The sequence below is a fragment of the Thamnophis sirtalis genome, unplaced genomic scaffold (genome assembly GCF_051295495.1).
Source record: "Thamnophis sirtalis isolate CommonGarterSnake01/CBP01778 unplaced genomic scaffold, rThaSir2_p1.2 scaffold_1, whole genome shotgun sequence".
Taxonomy (NCBI): domain Eukaryota; kingdom Metazoa; phylum Chordata; class Lepidosauria; order Squamata; family Natricidae; genus Thamnophis; species Thamnophis sirtalis.
This window is the reverse complement of record NW_028261381.1, coordinates 73,185,425-73,205,857: the sequence shown is the minus strand read 5'-3', so window position 1 is coordinate 73,205,857 and position 20,433 is coordinate 73,185,425. Positions and strand designations below refer to the sequence as shown.

General features: G+C 43.7%; 1 protein-coding gene across 1 annotated transcript in view; it reads left to right on the top strand.

The window, feature by feature from the left end:
• Positions 1–999: 999 nt before the first annotated feature.
• Positions 1,000–20,433, top strand: part of LMNTD2 (lamin tail domain containing 2) — a 52,720-nt gene continuing 33,286 nt past the window's right edge. The window contains exons 1-6 of the mRNA XM_087704043.1: positions 1,000–1,696; positions 1,802–3,073; positions 3,182–3,628; positions 3,767–4,634; positions 11,947–12,156; positions 17,226–17,411. Coding sequence (XP_087560169.1) covers positions 1,000–1,696; positions 1,802–3,073; positions 3,182–3,628; positions 3,767–4,634; positions 11,947–12,156; positions 17,226–17,411 — 3,680 coding nt within the window. The remainder of the gene's footprint in view (positions 1,697–1,801; positions 3,074–3,181; positions 3,629–3,766; positions 4,635–11,946; positions 12,157–17,225; positions 17,412–20,433) is intronic.

Below are 20,433 nucleotides of genomic sequence, written 5' to 3'. Positions count from 1 at the left end.
TAATAAAATAAAAATAAAAATAAATAAATAAATAAATAAAAATAAATCTGTGCCATGGCTAGAGGATAGAAGTTGCTGCTTGAAATTAGGCTGTTTCTGTACCGATAGAATCCAATTTCAAGCAAATATGAAATGAATGGCACACAGTGGTTTTGCAAATTCTACAAACATTGCAAGGTATGCCAAGGAAGATATGTATGTATGCATGTATGTATGTATGTTGTATGTGTGTGCCATCTTTATTATTTTTATAAGCAACTCGAGGTGGCAAACATATCCAATACTCCTCCGTCCTCCTATTTTCCCCACAACAAACCTGTGAGGTAGGTTGGGGTGAGACAAAGTAACTGGTCCAAAGTCATCCAGGTGGCTTTTATATCTAAGGCAGAATTAGAACTCAAGCTCCTAATTGCAAGCCTGGGGCCTTAACCACTAGGCCAAACTGGCATCCTCTATAATAAAGTCGTAACATAAATATTTTTATTCATTTATTAGGTGCTTTTACTTTGTATCACTCAAGGCATCATGTTACCTCCCCTGTTTGCCCCACAACAATAACAATCCTGTGAGGTAGATTGAGGTTGAGAATGACAGCTTCCGTAGGACTAGAATTCACCGCTTCTTAGTGTTATGTTCTGAGCAGCCGCCAAAACAAAGAGTTTAAGCGGGAAGCTATTCGACACCTGATTGGCTGATCGTTTGACAGCTCCTGCATAAATAGGGAGCTGTCCAACGAGCAGCGGCGGCATTCCTGTTCTAAGCCGGTTCTGAACTGTTAGCTTGTTCTTTGAGGGAATAAACTTGTTAGCCTTTATTCCTGTCTCCGCCTCAGTCCTTCCTGGCTACCCACAGGTCCTTGGTACACACCACTGGCGACGAGGGTGGGATTGCCAAACTGAGGTGTGAGAAGCTGAAGTCACTCACTGCTGAAGTCACTCGCTGAGTCACTAGAACCGCGCTTAATTCTACCGCGACGAGACGTCGCTGACTCTGACAGGAATGGCCACGTTAAATTTCGCGCCATTCAATTATGGCTCTGAGACATGGGAGTCTTACACGGCTCGATTTGAATGTTTTTTGGTCGCACACGACCTCACCGAGCTGACGGATGAGCGAAAATGTGCGTTTTTCTTGTCCGTCTGTGGCACAGACGTTTTCCACATCGCCAGGGCTCTCACAGCTCCTGAGCCTATCAAGGCCGTTCCGTGGCCCGTGCTGCTGGCAAAGCTGACGAGCCATTATGCTCCATCCCCGTCCAAGATAGCCCGCCGGCATGCGTTTCACCAACGGAGCCAAGCTGAAGGAGAGTCTGTCAGCGCGTATGTTGCTGCACTACGATCGGCCGCCCTGCACTGTGAGTTCCGAGATCTCGATGAAGCTCTCCTCGACCGCCTGGTGTGTGGCCTCCGAGACCTCAAGCTTCAAAAGCGGTTACTGACAAAAACAGATCTTTCGTTTCAAACCGCCTTTGACGAAGTTCGGGCGTCCGAGATGGCTGCGGCTTCCCTAGCTACCATCGCGAAGGCCCGGTCTGCCACTTCCACGCAGGTTGCCAATGCCTTTAACACAGTGACCGGTTCACCAGACTCAGAAAGTGAAGAGTCCGATGCGGAAACCCAGGATGAGGACATTAACCGCCTTGAGGAGGCGAACAGAAAGAGCTGGCATTGGCGGAAGGGCAACCCTAAATCTGCATGTAGTGGTTGCGGAGGCAATCACGAAAGAGCTGAGTGCAGATTCAGGCAAGCCCTCTGCCAGCGGTGTGGAAGAAAGGGCCACATCGCTTGGGTGTGCCGAGCAGCGCAGCCCATGTCCTCTCCAGAATCCCAAGCCGAGCAGTCTCGGCAATATCGAACCAAGAAAGCTAGAACAGACTGCCATGCCATTCTCCGCAACTCTAACCACGGTCTCTCTTGCCACCATCTGCAAAAGAAGATCCAACTAACTGTGACGTTAGAAGGGAAGCCCTGCGAGATGGAGCTCGACACCGGTTCTGCAACGTCCATAGTGTCTTGGAGCACAATCAAACGCCTCTTGCCTCAGCTGTCCAAACGCCAATTACAAGACTGTCATCTCACATTAAGAGACTATCAGGGCAACCTGATTCCAGTAATTGGCACCCGTAAAGTCAGAGTGCAGTTCAAGGGGTTTGACGGCCGGTTACCCCTCATCATAGTCGAGGGACGGCTGCCCAGCCTTCTAGGTCTCGACTGGTTCCAGTCCCTGGGTCTGCAAGTCAGCGGAATCCACCACCTCGGCGCAACTGCACTCGACTGCCTGGTCAACGAATTTCCAGCTGTCTTCGATGGCACCTTAGGCAAATATACAGGCACACCTGTTTCTTTCAACCTCGACCCGTCAGTACAGCCGGTGCGAATGAAGCCACGCAGAGTCCCCATTGCACTCAAGCCGAAGGTGGACGCCGAGCTGGACAAACTCGTAGCTCAGGGCGTCCTCGAGCCAGTGGATCATGCACGATGGGAAACACCCATCGTGCTACCGATTAAACCGGACGGCAGCGTGAGGATCTGCGCAGACTACCGCTGCTCAATCAACCGTGCCCTGCCTTCAAACGCGTACCCAGTGCCAGTGGTCCAGCACCTCCTACACACTCTGGGCGAGGGGTCTATTTTTGCGAAACTCGACCTTGCACAGGCGTATCAACAACTGGTGGTGGACGATGAAGCAGCTGAGGCACAGATAATTATCACGCACCGGGGCGCATTCCGTTGCCGCAGATTGCAGTTTGGGGTGAGCATCGCCCCTGGACTTTTTCAAAGTTTGATGGAGCGGTTGCTCCAAGGACTCCGAGGCGTCGTCCCCTATTTTGACGACGTCCTCGTATCTGCAACATCTTTAGAAGAACTCATGGCCAGACTGCGGGTGGTTCTTCAGAAATTTCAACAAGTGGGACTCAAAGTCAAAAGAGACAAGTGCCAGGTTGCGGTGTCCCAGATAGAGTTCCTTGGGTTCCTCATTGATGGCAGTGGCATCCACCCCACTGCTGCCAAGACCAAAGCCATCCTTGAGGCCCCTGCACCTACTAATAGAGCTGAACTACAGGCCTTTTTAGGCCTACTCAATTTCTATGCAGTCTTCCTGCCGCATAAAGCCTCTGTCGCGGAGCCACTTCACCGTCTCCTAGACTCGGGGGCTGCCTGGGTCTGGGGCCGGCGGGAAGCTTCCGCATTCATGGCTGTTAAACACCTCCTGATCTCCAACGACGTCCTCGTCCAATACAGCGAGCACTTGCCTTTAGTGCTCGCCTGCGACGCTTCACCCTACGGGGTGGGCGCCGTTCTTTCCCACCAGTTGCCTAGTGGGGCAGAGGTGCCTGTTGCCTATTTTTCCCGCACTCTCTCTGCTTCCGAACGCAACTACGCACAAATTGATAAAGAGGCCCTCGCTATTGTGGCCGGGGTGCGGCGTTTCCATCACTATTTGTACGGCCGCCCCTTCCAAATTGTCACTGACCACAAGCCTTTGCTGGGGTTACTCGCCGGCGACCGCCCTGCCCCGCAGGTGCTGTCTCCCCGAATGACGCGTTGGTCTGTGTTCCTCGCCTCCTACGACTACCTGCTCCTGCACCAACCGGGGAAGCAGATCGCTCACGCCGATGCCCTCAGCCGTTGCCCCTTGCCGGACGCTCCTGAAGACCCTGTTGCTGCCGCCCCCGTCTTCCTCATTGACGACCTCAACCTTCCAATTTCTGCCGCCGACATCGCCCGGTTGTCCGCAAGGGATCAGATAATATCCCGGGCACTAGATTGGGTTAGGCGAGGGTGGCCCAAGGACCCCGTAGATCCTATTTTTCTCCCCTTCAAATCACGGCTGCCGGAACTTTCCGTTCAGCGCGGCTGTTTGCTGTGGGGCCACCGCGTCGTGGTGCCTGCCTCACTGAGGACTACCGTCCTGCAACAGCTTCACCTAGCACACCCCGGCATTGTCCGAATGAAAGCCCTGGGCAGAAGTTATGTCTGGTGGCCCAAGTTGGACCAGGACATAGCAGCCCATGTTGCCGGGTGCCCGAAATGCCAGGGCGCCCAAGCGTTGCCTCCCAAAGCCGAGCCCCGGACGTGGGAGCCACCATCCTCCCCCTGGTCGCGAATACACATTGATTTTGTGGGCCCTATTCAGGGCCGCATGCTCTTGATTGTTGTGGATGCCTTCTCGAAGTGGGTCGAGGCTATCCACATGTCCTCCACTACGGCGGACGCGCTTATTGCCACCCTCCGCCACGTATTTGCCACCCATGGGCTACCCGATGTGTTGGTGTCCGATAACGGACCACAACTGACAGCTGCCAAGTTTGAGGCCTTCCTAGCTTCCCAGGGCATCCGACATGCCCTTACGTCGCCCTTTCACCCCTCTAGTAATGGATTGGCGGAGCGCGCTGTGCGGTCCGTCAAGGAGGCCCTCTCCAAAATGGATCACCTGCCCTGGCAAGAACGCATTGATGCATTCTTGTTGGCTCACCGCTCCACGCCATCCCCAGACTCCAACACCAGCCCAGCCGAACTCCTTATGGGACGGCGGCTGCGAACGACCCTTGACCGGTTGCACCCTGCATACTCCACCCCAACGCCTTTGGATTCTCAGGGAGGGACGAGATCCTTCGCCCAAGGGGAGGCAGTGTATGCCCGCAATTATGGAGGGCATCCCTTGTGGCTACCGGGCATAGTAACTGATCAGACCGGGCCCTGCTCCTACAGGGTCAGGCTTCTCGACGGCAGAACGTGGAAACGTCACTGCGACCAGTTGCGGAGCAGGCACCCAGTGCTACCAAGCCAGCAGCCACCGACCAACCCAGCGAGTCCAACAGCGGTGACCAGCGACGGGGAACCCAGCAACGAGGAGGCCGACGGAGAGCAGGCAGCCAGCGCTCCAAACCGAAGCGGCGACTTACCTGGTGGGCCAGCACCCTCCTGTGTTCTTCCTCGACGACCCGGGCAATCACCATCCTCCGGCGCAGGGTCCTCGGCCGAGCAGCCAGAGCCTCCAAGCAGGGCAGAAGTGCCCCGGGCCCGAATCAGGCGGCGGCCAGCGTACTTGCAAGACTACGCTTGCGCGAACCTAGAGGGGAGGGGTGTTATGTTCTGAGCAGCCGCCAAAACAAAGAGTTTAAGCGGGAAGCTATTCGACACCTGATTGGCTGATCGTTTGACAGCTCCTGCATAAATAGGGAGCTGTCCAACGAGCAGCGGCGGCATTCCTGTTCTAAGCCGGTTCTGAACTGTTAGCTTGTTCTTTGAGGGAATAAACTTGTTAGCCTTTATTCCTGTCTCCGCCTCAGTCCTTCCTGGCTACCCACAGGTCCTTGGTACACACCACTTAGTTTCAAGTCCTTCATCTTAACCGCAGCATCAAACTAGCTCTTAGAAGCATGACAATTTTTTGACCATACTCTCTTCATTTCCCACAACGTACAAAGAAGGACCTCTGTCTTTTTTGTAAGTGTTCAAAGGAGAAAGACTATAATGTAGTAATAAAACTGATCAGGGAAAGTGAAAGAAAACAAGAACAAAGCCATCCAAGGTCATAAGCCCTTTGCAGGATGCAAAAACACGAAGAAGCATAAAGGATCCTTAAAAGGAAACACAAGAAGTTCCAAGAAAGAAGATAAAGCTTCCTATTAGAAACAAGTCATACTGAACATCATGAGAAGTGAAGCCCATCCAGGAGACCCTACACAATTTCTGACAGATGGCTGTCCCATCTCTTCTTGAAAGCTTCCAGTGATGAAGCTCCCACAACTTCCAAAGGCAATTTGTGTTCCATCGGTTGCTTGTTCTCACTGTCAGAGAAATTTTCTCCTTATTTCCAGGTTGAATCTTTCCTTGTTCAGTTTCCATCCATTATGTTCACTTTGATAAGCAAAGTGGATAGCAGCATGTTATGCAAACGCATCTGGTAGAATGTCTGAATATAGAAGGGATAAAGTCTAAACTGGATAATAGGGAGTCATGGTAAATCATTACATATCATATTGGCACAGCATTCGTTTTATGAACGAATGAAGAAAGGGTTAAATAAATGTAGGAATAATTCATTTTTAAAAATCAATTTAGGCGGATTTTATTAAATTCGCAACATTGGCTGCAGATCTATATCGCTACTTTGAAGAACTAATTCTCAATAATGTGTTACCTTGATTGCTTTGTCAATATGACATGTTCCCTTGCAAGCTCAGCAAAAGTATTTGTCTTGGGAATCTAGCCAAGTAGCATTTGAAGGCTGTTCCAAGCTTGTTCTTAAACCAGCTTTGATTAAGCAAAAATGATTTAACTGAAAAATTCCATCCATGTAAATACCGTAGGAAGAACCCTATTTTAGTAGCCTAGCGATGCTCCTCTTATTCTGAGAAAGATAGTTTTAACACTTTCTTTTTTGTATTATTGTAAGGTCTGCTACCTTCTTTTGCCTTTTCTGAACCCTAAGACATCCTTAGTCCTTGGTTTGAATGAGAGGTGGGGAGCTGGTGAGTTCTGACATTATGAAAGTGAGAAAGACATTTCTGGAAACCCATTTTAATGTCACTGAGAGGTGATACCAACTTCATAGTTCTCAATCCATCAGTCATGTGTTTGTTACACATTTGTATTGTGCCTCTTTTGCCTAGCTTTCCTTCAAGTTAAGAAGCCTCAGGCTGAACTCTGGCCTCACAAGGAAGTATTTTCATTATTTTGGTTGCCATGCTTTATACTTTTTCCATCACTTTGAGTGATTGGAACAAAGTACTCCAAATATTGCCGCTCCATAGATTTATACAATGTCATTACTATCCTGGCTGTATTATTTTCCATGCTTCCATATATTAATTCCAAACATGGAATTCACCAATTTTTATAACAGCTGCAACTTGTGTTGATGTATTAGTTTTGAAATATATCCATTCCGCTGTCATTCCAAGATCCTCTTTGTGATCAATCATAGCCACACAGATCCCATTAATGAATGGGAAGGCTGGATCTTCTGCCCAGTAGTGGGATTCAAATAATTTAACAATCAGTTCTCTGCTCTAATGATTTTTTCCAACAACCAGTTCACCAAACTGCTCAGAAAGTTAACAACCGGTTCTTCCGAAGTGGTGCAAACTGGTTGAAGCCCACCACTGCTTCTGCCTCAAAATCTATCAGCCATTCCTACCATTTAGAGAGGCCCTTTTAAAGTTCTTTGGAATCCCTGACTGGATAAACTTTACCTCATCCCCAAATTTATAAAGAAACCCATATATTACTTTCTAAAATGTTTCTATGATATAATGAATTCTTATAGACCTTCCCATACCTTTAACACATTGTTACACTTTACTAAAATGGTTATAAACACATTAAATTAGGAAAGCCTCTTTCTTTTCTAGGATACCTACCCTCATTGGATTAAGACATTCACATTTATCACACATTTGGTCAAACTTTACACATATGAATGAGCCCACAGCAGGGGTGAGTTTCAATCGGTACGGACCGCTATGCCCGTACCGGATGGTGAAATTTAGCGTGCTTTCCCATACCCGTTGGTCGGAGGCCCCGTACCAGAACGCTACCTTCCCTCGTTCGCTCTTTCAATCGCCCCGCCCATCCTCACCATGCTGCCAAAAAGTTCTCAGAAGAAGAACCCGAAGAACTGGTGAGTGGTTGGGGTGGGGTGGGGGAGGATGTTGGGGAAGAGGGAAGAGGCAGAGGGGCTGGAAGTGTGTGTGCTGTGCACAGGCTGTGAGTTTTAAAAACATCTGAGTGAATCCAGGAAGAGGGAAGAGGCAGAGGGGCTGGAAGTGTGTGCATGTGCACAGGCTTTGAGTTTTAAAAATGTCTGAGTGAGTCCAGGAAGAGGGAAGAGGCAGAGGGGCTGGAAGAGTGTGTGCTGTACACAGGCTGTGAGTTTTAAAAACGTCTGAGTGAATCCAGGAGGAGGGAAGAGGCAGAGGGGTTGGAAGAGTGTGTGTAATGTGGTCAGTAATGTTGAAAACCGGCAAGGACAGCCATATTTCCTCTGTAAGTAGCTGTTTTATTGTTTTGTCTACTTATTTTATTCTTACTTAAGTAATAAGTGCACAAAATAATAAATTTCCTTTTTTTTAATCTTCTTTTTGTAGGTCATTCTTTGGGGCAAATAATTCAGTGACATCGACTTGGCCACTCACACCCGGTCACATGACTGCCAAACCACTCCCACTCAGTCACATGACTGTCAAGCCACTCCCACCCGGTCTAATGACCACCAACCCACTCCCAGAAAACAGGCCACACCTACAGAATAGGTTCTAAAAAAAATTGAAACCCACTACTGTCCCACAGGTATAGCAATCACATCTCTTTAATGCTCACGGTACCATTTCATTATCTATGAAGCTGAGGGCACTTGCATGCCCACTGCACGCAAACCTAGGTCTTGAGGGATGACCCAAAGAAAGCAAGTGATTGTCTCTATGGTTCAACAGCTGAAGAATGAATTCCTTCTGTGGGTTCTGCTACCCAGGAGAGCCTAAACCCCTTCTAATAGGGTTCTTCCAGTCTCCTTCCTTGCTACAGATTTCATTGGTCCCCCCCCCCTTTCTTATGTTACCATGGTGACCTCAACAAAGACCTTGCTTGGACCCTGGGACAGAGATGCAAGCAATGGGACTTGCATCACAAAGCCTCTAGTGCATCCCCTGCAAGTGGTTATAGCAGCCGTAACATGTGAGTTAAAGGGCAGGGGATAAAAGGAACACTTTATTTGGGAAAAGCACAAATCCAGAGGTTATTTGGTATTTTGGGTCCTATGGCAAAGAATGGGGAGGGGAAGGAAGATTCCATATGAACTATTTTTTTAACAGATTTTATTTCTATTACTATAACAAGATGAATATGTGGAGATTGTGACTTTAAAAAAAAGATGTATCAGAGAGTCTGCCTTTGCAACAATTATGTGAAGGTAATCCTTGTTTTTCACTCACTACCTACAGGAAATAAAAATGGGAGACAGCTTAGTTCAGCAATTATTAGATTGCAGCCTAAAGAGATTTTTGAATATGTTTAGTTACAGTGATTATGCTGTACATTTTGCAGTTGTCAACTTATTGTTTTACTCTGGCATTTTAAAGCATGTGTAAGATGCGTCTGGTATTGTTAGGGTTTCCGAAGCAATAGCTGGAAAATAATTACTGAAAATTCATGGAGTATATCTGGGATTGCCAGTGTTTCTACGCAAAGTCAAATATATTGTATCTTACCATGTAGTAAGAACTTTATAGCACTTTACAATTTTATTATAGCGCACATGGTCAGGCAGCCTTTTGGCTTAAGCAACTACACTTTTGCAGGTAGGGTTGAAAGGTGAATGGGTTGGGGTTAAAATGGTGGGAGAGAAGTTGGCAAGGCTAGAATTTGAAAGCTGATTGAGTCCAGCAAACAATCAAAATTTAAACATATTTCATAGCAGAAATCCTAGGAAATCCTGCCTCAGTTTTCACAAATTTTCTGTTATATTTTGGTTTCCTTTCTAGCTTCTGAGAAAAAAAAACAAAAAGTGTGGCTGTTAAAGAGGTTGCACTTTATTCACCCCTGTCATAAATGTATAAGTTAACAGGCACAGGAACAGAGAGAATTATGAGATAATAATGCAGACAGCATGTTGGAATGTAATAAATAGTGAAGTCAGAAGGATTTCAAATGCAGATAGAGGTAGATGGTAGATAGATAGATAGATAGATAGATAGATAGATAGATAGATAGATAGATAGATAGATAGATAGATAGATAGATAGATAGATAGATAGGGACAGGCAGGCAGACAGGCAGGCAGAGAGACAGCATTCACAGTGCCTATTTATAAAACATTCTAGGCAACATACTGACATTGTTAAGAACATTAAGATATTTTGTTCTCATTGTTCACTTCACTAGCATTATCTGTTGATAACTGCTTCTATGAGTTCTTGTCAGCTTATCCTTCTGACATCAATGATAACATTTGCCAATCTTATTCCTTGACAGCTTCTTTTCTGATAGCCTTCGGTTGTTCCAGGTTATGGGATCTTAACCAATGACTCTTGGTTTTGTATTACACGGCCCAAATATTTAATTTTTATTTTCATTCTTAATGCTTCTAATGGTTTTACTTACACTAGTAAGGAATTGTGAGTGTGGTCCAAATATTCTTAACAATTTTCTCCAGCACCACAATTCAGAAGCTTCCATTTTTCTTCTTTCAGGTTTTCAAATACACAAGATTTCACAGCTATTTCAACTAGAAAAATCATTGCCTTAACTGTACCTTGTGTGAATATGTGAATGTGAATGTGATATCTCTGCAGTTTAATACTTTGCCTAAATGTCTCATAATAGATGTCTTTTTATTTCATGGCTACTGACAGACTCTGTGGATTTTTGAACTTAGAAACATGACATCTTTTGTTCCTTCATCTGTTTGTATTGGTGTTGCCTGTAGATACAACATTAGCTTGTTATTTTAATTCTAAATAGCCCTGTTTTTGAACATTGTTTTTCACATTTAGTAAAGATTCCTTGGGTTTTCCTCTCTTTACATTATCAAAGCAGTATCATCAACATATCTGAGCTGGTTGATAAAGTATGTCTTTCAGCAGTTTGAAGTCCAGTTCCATTACTTATCCGCTAATGCTTGTCTATATATATATATATATATATATATATATATATATATATATATATATATATATATATATATATATATATATATATATATTCTGCATATACATTTTAAAGACATCAATATAGAACTGTAGCACACTCCTTTCCCAATTTTGAATCATTTTGTTGCTTTCTGTTTTCTTCTAAATATTGGTTCCTCATCAACATATTATTTAATAGTCATTGAAGGTAGCCAAATATCCTGATGTTTTTAAGAGCTAGTAAAAGGTTTTTGTACGTTTGTCAATATATAATATCGCTATCCCTATTTTTGTTAATTTTATAAACAAAAAAATGCCTCAGAGGAATGTTGCCTGTTCTGTTTCCCTTCAGATGTTAGCAATTTAATTCCAGGATATCTATCTTTTCTGAATCTATCTTATATATCTGCAAATCTCATTCTATGTATTACTAGATCTTTATTGCAAAACCTTGAACTTTTTAATTAGTGGGAAATATTGTTAAACCTCTTAAGTAATTTCAGCTCATCTATTGGCAGAACAGTTGGACTAGAAGACCTCCAATGTCCACCTTGTGATTCTATGATACTATGTTTTTCAGTGAAATTAATTCCCTGAAATTAATTCACAATTATACTGGTAGAATTTTTCAGCCCACTCTAGGAAACGTGAGAAAAAAATATATGTCAATAATATTAAAATTGGGAATGGGTCATGTGAATTTTTTAAAAAAGGAATCCATAATCAGAAAATTGGCAGCTACCTACGAATGTTCAGATAACCTTCTTGCAAAGCTTACATTAAGGCGGTATTCTGATTTTTTGTTTGACTTTCCTGGATTTCTTCCCAACAATGATGCAAACGGAGAGTATAGTATTTAATTAATTAATTTAATTTTAATAGCTGCCCATCTCAACTAAGGGACTCTGAGTGGCAAATAGTTTTAAAACAATTACAAACAGTCAAGATAAATAGATGCAGCTGCCAAGAAAATTATCATCACAATTGTCAATAAAGGCAAGAAATAGGATTTTTAACACATTTGGGACTTTAGGCCCAGCTACATAATCACATTTTTAAAACCTTACAAAAGGCCAACAGGGCTGGGGCCATCCTTCTCTGAAGGAAAGATGTTGCAAAGGCCGGTGGCTACTCCAGAAAAGATATGTCTTCCAGTCCCTTCCAATTGACATTCTTTCGATGATGGGACCTGCACCATGCTCAACCTGGATTGGATAATAATCTAAAACAGCCAAGGGGCACTTGGTTGAAGAAGGTCGGAATACCTGGATTGATAGTAAAGTCATACATTCCATGGTTCTTTTTTATCCAAGGGAAAGGAGGGCAAATTCTCCTTGGAAGGCTGAAGAACAACTTCAAACAGAAGAAGATGGAGATGATACTAACAAGCATGGCATACAGTGGGAAGAAAACAAGAAACCCTACATTACCAAGGTCAGCATGATGTTTTACCCTGGTGCTGGAATCCGAAGTGATGAAAACATCTCTGCTGCTTATTCGCAGTCCAAAATCTTTAAACAGAGGTAAGCATTGTCCACATACCGATTCTTTCAGAACATTCATGGAACTAATCAGTAACATGGTTTCTAATCAGTGATAATGAAATCAGAAATCTTTTGGCACCAGCAAGCTCATCTTATCATCATCCGTGTAGGTTCACACATTGCACCTAAGCTGTGTCATACTTTGTTGAGTACTTTGTTGGATAATGTTATATCACACTCAGACAGAAACTGGTTTACCATCTACAGAGGCCAGATTCGCACAGTAACCCATGTTCCAAAACTAAACCATGTTACAACCTGCCTAGGGCTATCAACTCTGGGCTGCAAAGATCTGGAGCACCATTATTGAGCATTTGGATTTTTTGCAGCGTATATCCGTTAGCCCAAAGTACAGAATAATTGATGGACTATGGAGTGGGATTGGTTGGACCCAGAGCAATGCAAGTGGATATTTGTTTCGGATATGGAATAAGCTTTAGCTTATCTCACTAGAGAAACATATTCCTTCCTCTGGGTAAGCAAAAGTCCTTGGAATTGCTGGTAAAGGTTTATTTTATAGTTTGTATAAAAGTTATAGGATCTTACCTGTCATTTTAAAAAGAAGAACATATTATGCCATTTTTGCTCAAAAGGGAGAGCCAAGGTGCCGCAGTGGTTAAATGCAGCCGAGGTGGTGCAGTGGTTAAATGCAGCACTGCAGGCTACTTCAGCTGGCTCCAGTTCTGTAGTTCGGCTGTTCAAATCTCACCGGCTCAGGGTTGACTCAGCCTTCCATCCTTCTGAGGTGGGTAAAATGAGGACCCGGATATTTGTTGGGGGCAATATGCTGACTCTGTAAACCGCTTAGAGAGGGCTGAAAGCCCTATGAAGCAGTATATAAGTCTAACTGCTATTGTTATTGTGGACCTTAATTTCTTTCCTTTGTTGAGGGCTAAATTGAGAAAAAAAAGTTTGTTCTTCTAAAGGAGGGCTGCAACAGAATAGGGCTGGAAAACTTCAGATGACCAGCAGAGGGCTCAATCTTTCCCGTCTGTGCTGCTAGAGTCCAAAGGCCCAGGGGGGCTAGGACTGAAAAATATGTGTACCATTGTAGCAACAATCTCTCTACTAAGCTTTAAGTCGTGTAGAGAGGTGGTTCAGCTCTTAGTTCGGTATTGCTACCTTACCCAGCGGTCGCCATGGGGAGGCGTCTGAACCGTGCAACTATGTCTCTCTTAAGAGAGTCATAGTTACTCCCGCCTGACCAGCAGAGGGCTCAATCTTTCTGTATTGCTCTTCTGCCATCTACAGACTGCCCAGATTTTGGTTGTCCTTGATCTGGTTGTCCTAAGGAAATAATCAAATTCTTCCCTTTTTAATCCCCTCTCTCTCACACACACTCCCGCTATGTCTTTTGATCCAGCAGCCAAAGTTGCATACCTTCTATTCCATTATTCTTTTTTTCCATGGCAACCAAAATATATCAAGACAAAACATAATCACCAGATGGGAGATTGATGAGATCATGGTGAAGGAATGGGAGACAGGTGGAGACAGGTAGAGGAAGTGTAGAGTCTTGAGGTGCCCAGAAACTGTAGAACTACTGCTTGTTGGAGCTCAAGAAGCTGACCCTGGTGGGAGGTTGGAGGAAAGAGAAATAGCAGGCTGTTTCTCTTAGAGCGCTAAGATTAGCCGGCAAGCTATAATTAACCCAACATAAGGGAGGCCAGGAAAAAAGTCTTGATGCACGTACAGGAACATACACAGAAAAGATATGGATATATATATATACATATACACATACACACATGCTAATTGGGAAGAGACATGGCCAACAATAAGAGTTCACCATGCCAACATGGAATTAGGGGTGCAGCCCCCCCCCCCAAAAAAATTAAGCTGGCTAGCCTGCTTAATGAGACGAAACACTACCAACTTATCCAGCCCTGCCTGATTTTTACCTCAGAAGATCAGAAACTCGCATAAACTTGAAATAAATTGTGTGATTGGGCTTGTGTGATTCAAATAGCCTCAGACAAATCTTTGGCCCGATTAAGTGGCAGCACCAGATAGACATGTGAATGTGTGCACTCTTGCTAATCAGGCTGGTTGATTAATGGTGTTGTGTGAATTGTGCCGAGCACAGGTTTATATCCAGCTTCCTGCTTAACAGAAGTCTTTCTGACTCTTGAAGAGCATGTTTCCTCAGAGATAGTGTCTCTGGACTGCAAGAGTACCTGGGTCTGGCCTGAAACTGGTAGTTGTCTGAATCAGGCCAGCTCTTCTTCTAAGCCTTCCTTCTTCCTGTATGGATCTAGTGATTGCAAAGAGGAAAAAAAGAGTCCCCTGGGACTGTACTTGTAGGGACTGAGGGTACCTGGTGATCAAGCTGAATCTAAAAGGGTGGAAGGAGAGAAGTAAGATCAGACCTGAGTAGTATTGGGATAGGAGGAATGTACTAGATAGGATAGGGAACCCCAAGGCTGCTGTCTAGTTTAATGAAAAGAAGGACCAGGGGAGACATGATAGCAGTGTTCCAATATCTCAGGGGTTGCCACAAAGAAGAGGGAGTCAAACTATTCTCCAAAGCACCTGAGGGCAGGACAAGAAGCAATGTGTGGAAACTAATCAAGGAGAGAAGCAACTTAGAACTGAGGAGAAATTTCCTGACAGAACAATTAATCAGTGGAACAGCTTGTCTCCAGAAGTTGCGAATGCCCCAACACTGGAAGTCTTTAAGATGTTGGATAGCCATTTGTCTGAAGTGGTATGGGGTTTCCTGCCTAGGCAGGGGGTTGGACTAGAAGACCTTCAAGGTCCCTTCCAACTCTGTTATTCTGTATTCTCTTATTTAGGCTTGAGAATAAAAGATCCCATGAAAAGGCAACAGCAAGCCATTTCTATAATGTTGCCAAAAAGATTGGCAGGGAATCTACGTTTTTGTGTGCCCAGAACTAATTGCTACTTTAAGCTGCAGCATTTAGTTTAATTTTGTTTAACTTTTGCTTCAAAATGTTTTATACTGTAGATCATTTTGGGAACACAGTTGTTGTGGGTAGTTTGTTTTATGTCAAATAAATTTTAAAACTCCTCAGAATCCAAAAATTTGAGAGGTAAACTGGGGTTTCCAGATCCATTGGGAACACTGAGATCGAATTTATAGAGTTACTTCTTTCTTACATTTACTGTATTTGCCTCTCTTCCCCCCCAAAAGCTCAAGGCACTGTGGTTTCACTTCTCCTTTTATTCTCAGAAACAAACCAGTGAGTGGCTTAAAGTCACCAAATGTGTTTCTGGCAGAGATGGATTCCTACCGGTTCGCACCAGTTCGGTAGAACCGGTTCGTCAAATCTACTGAACTGGTTAGAAGAGGTTCCACCAGTGGACCCGGAAAGCAGGCCACACCTACAGAAGAGGTTCCAAAAAATTTTGAAACCCACCACTGGTTTGTGGGGACTTGAATTACGAGGATTCGATCCTTTGTTTTTTACTCTGCAAAATGTATTGCAATGACAATTGAATCTTAGTAAAGATTCAGGACAGGCAAATTTATTAGAAAGATAAAATAGTGTCCCATGGAAAAAAGAAAGAAAATGCAGTATGATAAACCATTCAGGGAGCCTACCAAAATTGTCCTGGATTGTCTGTTTCCAGGTAAATCCGGGGGGGCACTTGGTCTGTCTATTTTATGACCATTTTCCTGCAAGAGATAAAACAGGGCAGGAAATAAGAGCTGCCTTGCGAAGTTTCCACCTGATGCTAGGGAACAGTAACTTAGTTCGCATAGCAATAATAAACTTGTCTTTTTGGCTGGCTGATTTCAGAGAGCAGGTGAAAAACTAGCATAACTGAATATTTCTTTCCTTCCCTCCTCTGGTTATAAAAGACCTGCAAAAAAAAAAGCTCTCTCAGTATTGAAAATAAATCAGGCTAGAATTCACACTGTACCATTTAATTTCCATTTGGAGGAAAGTATGCATTAGCCATACCCTCAAACATTCTGGACTAGAGATGATGCAGGGGAAATGGCCATAGGCTTCAGGCAATGAACTGTCATTTGGTAAAATTGGCCATTAATGTTTAAAGATGGTGGAGAATGGCACACCTAAACTATGCTGGATATGACGGTGTTCTCTTGTCCTGGATTTTGTAATATAATAAATCTTTCCTGGGGCATCAGGATGTTTTGAATTAGCCGTGCCACTAGCATCTACTCAGAGAAAGAATACCCCCCCCCCAATCTGCAAGAAGAACCTGTGGTTTATGAACAAGGAGGAATGTCCCTTCATGCTTACTTCCAATTATTTGATGCAGCAATACCCTATTATGAATTTTGATTCTGACAAGTGAATAGCTATCCTATTCCTAAGCCAAAGAGCTCCTCCTTGAGGATGGCAGCATGATAACTTACTATGTAAGTATCAGAGGTGGTATTCAGCAGGTTCTGAACAGTTCCGGAGAACTAGTAGCAGAAATTTTGAGTAGTTTGGAGAACCAGTAAATACCACCTCTGACTGGCCGCGCCCCCATCTATTATTTGCCTCCCGAGTCCCAGCTGATTGGGAGGGAATGGGGATTTTACAGTATCCTTCCCCTGGCACGCCCACCAAGCTATGCCCACCAAGCCACGCCCACAGAGCCGGTAGTAAAAAAAAATTGAATTCCACCACTGGTAAGCATAGTGCACAAAATTGTCTGCTATAATGTCTTTCCTGTCAACAACTTCTTCAGCTTCAACCACAATAATACAAGAGCACACAACAGATACAAACTTAATGTAAACCGTGCCAAACTTCATTGCAGAAAATACGACTTCAGCAATAGATTGGTCAATGCCTGGAATGCTCTACCTGACTCCGTTGTTACATCCTCAAACACTCACAGCTTCAACTTGAAACTGTCTACCCTGGACCTTTCCCCATTCTTAAGAGGTCTGTAAAGAGGGCGTGCATAAGCATATCAGCGTGCCTACAGTCCCTGTCTTAGTGTCCCCATTTATCTGTATTTACTTCCTTTGTTCATGTTTATGTTCATGCCTATACTTATTATCTTGTACATGTTTGACAAACAAACAAACAAATAACCATTGGGTTTTCTTTCCTTAACAGTGAATCCAATTTTCAGCTTCAGGATTGCAAATTGTGGGACAACTATCGTTCGCTGCTCCTTTTGCTGCATCAGAAGGATCTCGAAATCCAAGGATTGAAAAGTGCTGCCCAAAAGTATCCAGATGACCGACTGAGTTACATTTTACAGGAAATTGTGAAGTCAAAACACAGAGGACTGGGGAAGAAGTGAGTTACAGAAAGTTGAGCTTTCCTAAAACCTGGACTTGATCCAGCCCCAAAACACAGACCTGCATGAAAACTTGTCTTGCAGAATTACAGGTCATCCTTGGCTTACGATCACAGTTGATCCCAAATTTTCTGTTGCTAAGCAAGGCAATTATAAAGTGGGTTTTGCACTATTTTATGACCTTTTTGGCAACAATTGTTAAGTGAATTGCTGCAGATGTTAAGGGAACCATGCAGTTGTTAAGTGAATTTGGCTTCTCTCATTGACTTGTTAGAAGCCAGCTGGGAAGGCTACAAATGACGATGTCCCAGGATAGTGCAATGATCATAAATGCCAGTTGCCAAGAGCCCAAATTTTGATCACATGACTATGGGATGCTGCATCATCATAAGGTCATGCGTGTGAAAATGATCATAAGTAACTTTTTTCCACTGCTGTTGTAACTCCAAATGGCCACTAAATAAATGGTTGTAAGTTGAGGACTACTTGTATAGATTACCAGAAAGCCATGTCACTGTCATTATCAAGGGCAGTAGTGATGGGGGTGGGAATTACAGAGTGGTGATGGTGTAAGGCTGGGCCCAGGGGAAGTGACACTGTGTCATAGAACGCTGCTTGGGTTATTTGGATCTGCACCCTAAGTCAACAGGGGGGAGCAGGGCTGGCCTCTGTGCCTTGTGAACTTTCTCCCTATAGAAGTTGTCCAAGAGTAAAACAATGCTTACATAGCTTATATCTGGCCGCTCTCATTTAATTTTGTTTCACATAGTAATCACCTTGATATCTTGCCGGGGTGCGGGGGACTTCCATGGGTGCAGTCCAGAGGTGGGTTCCAACCAGTTCGGTCCGGTTCAGCCAAACTGACAGTTCAGCCAGCCTGGGTTGCAGAACCAGCAGCGACCCAGGCTGGCCATGCCCCCTAGTCAATGCTGTCGCCATCTTTTTGGGGAGTTCTGCGCATTCACAGAACAATTTCCATTGAATTGTGCATGCATGTACAGCACGTGTTTTGCATGCATCCAGCATGCAAAACACGCCCGCAAGAGAACCAGCAGTAACGTCAGCCAGAACCCACCCCTGGTGCAGTCACCTCTTCACAACTGGTCCTAACAATTGATATTAGAAACATGCAGGCTTGGGAATTGAATATATCTGGAGGACATGTTTGGAGATGGCTGCACTAGGTGAATCAGAAGAATAACTGCTGGAGAAAAAGCCTTCCTTAAAATTCCTAATTATTCCTACTCAGTGGAAATAATTAGATGTAGAAAGTATGTCCAGCTCAGACGAATATGTCCCATTTGTTAGGATTTTGATAAATGTTTGACCCACTGTTACAAATGGGTGAGAAACAGTTATGTTTCTGCTACAGAGCACTTTAGCTTTCTATACGGTTGTCATTTCATATGACTGTTTACAAAAGCAATGAGGATGCTATTTGCAGGAAAAAACCCATTTCATTCATATATACCGTGTGTCTATGTATCCATCCATCCTATAATATATTTATATTTATATATTTATATTTGGGCAAATTGAACAATTGTGATGCATGCAACAATAGAAAGTACATTGAAAGAAAAGATTTCTAATTTTCAAACAGCAAATATGTAAATATTTTTTTATCTATTGCCTAATACATTGATTCTGGAAAATGATTTTGTAAAATATTCTGGCTTGGCCTTCTAGTACGATTAATCTGCTTGCCTTTCTCAAATGCCACTGAAGACTTGGTTCTAAGTTGTATATTTTAGATCTGGCAGCTAAGTAAGATTTTATGCAGCCTTGGGGCTACAGCATATTGCAAAAAATCCTGCAAGAAATGACATAACCAGTGCTTGAACAAGGTTTCCGAACCTCTCAGAAAGCCTTATTTTTTACTAATGTGACATACTCATCGGTATTCAATTTTAATTCCCCCCCTCATCGTTATGGGTCACAAGTAACTGTTTAGCATATAATTGTTATTCGAAGCCTTCACCATTCTAAACAAAAGAACACAAATGACATCTCAAGTAGATACAAGCTGATCACTGTTGGCCATCAAGCAAGCATGATTAATGGATGTAGTTACCACAGACACCGACTGTTGTACCACAACAGTACATGGTTAAAGGGGAGAGTTGCTCCTGTTAATAGTATAAGAAACCAACTGGCTGAAGAGTTATTTGTTTTCTTTCTTTGAAAAGAATACACAAAATAGATGTTATCTACTAGAAGAACTGCACATCTTCCACAGTATAATTTTTTTTGTGAGATATGGAATTCCTTTTGGATGAGATGTAGCTGTTGAAGAGATACTACAAATGTATGTGGGGTATACCTGTGCACTGTATTTATTTCCACCAACATTTGTGTTGTGTCAAAATCTGCTCTGAGCCTAGACATAATCTTGAAGACTTTCTCTTGAAAGAGTACAGGCATGAGGGAGAAGAAACCTTCATGACAGAAGGCAGGAAACAGGAGGGTGATGAAAACTGTTCTGTACAAAACAACGTGGCAGAAGAGGAAAAACAGAGACATTGTTAATGTATATACATTTTTAAAAATACTCCACACTTTCTAGGGGTACAATTTGTACCAGCCTGTTGTGGTCCTGTGTCTGCTGTCATTGTCCACCGAGCCTCAGAAAATGGTTGCCAGCTTATATGTAACAAAACTCACAGCAGCTCCTCTCTGACGGATAGGCTTTCCCTAGCAAAACAGTGGATTTAATTTGCATTCTGGTTTTTTTGCTAATACCCTGTTTCCCTAAAAATAAGACCTCCCCAGATAATAAGCCCAATTGGGCTTTTAAGAGCATGTGCTAAAATAAGCCCTCCCCCCAAAATAAGCCCCCCTGAAAATATTGTAACACAGCAGCAGCCATGAGGTGATGACGCTCGTTGCCTCCTGCACCTAAAAAATAATAAGACCTCCCCGAAAATAAGGCCAAGTGCTTATTTCAGGGCTCAAGAGAAAATAAGACCCTGTCTTATTTTCAGGGAAACACAGTATATTTCTTTTGCTTTAAAAATGGGA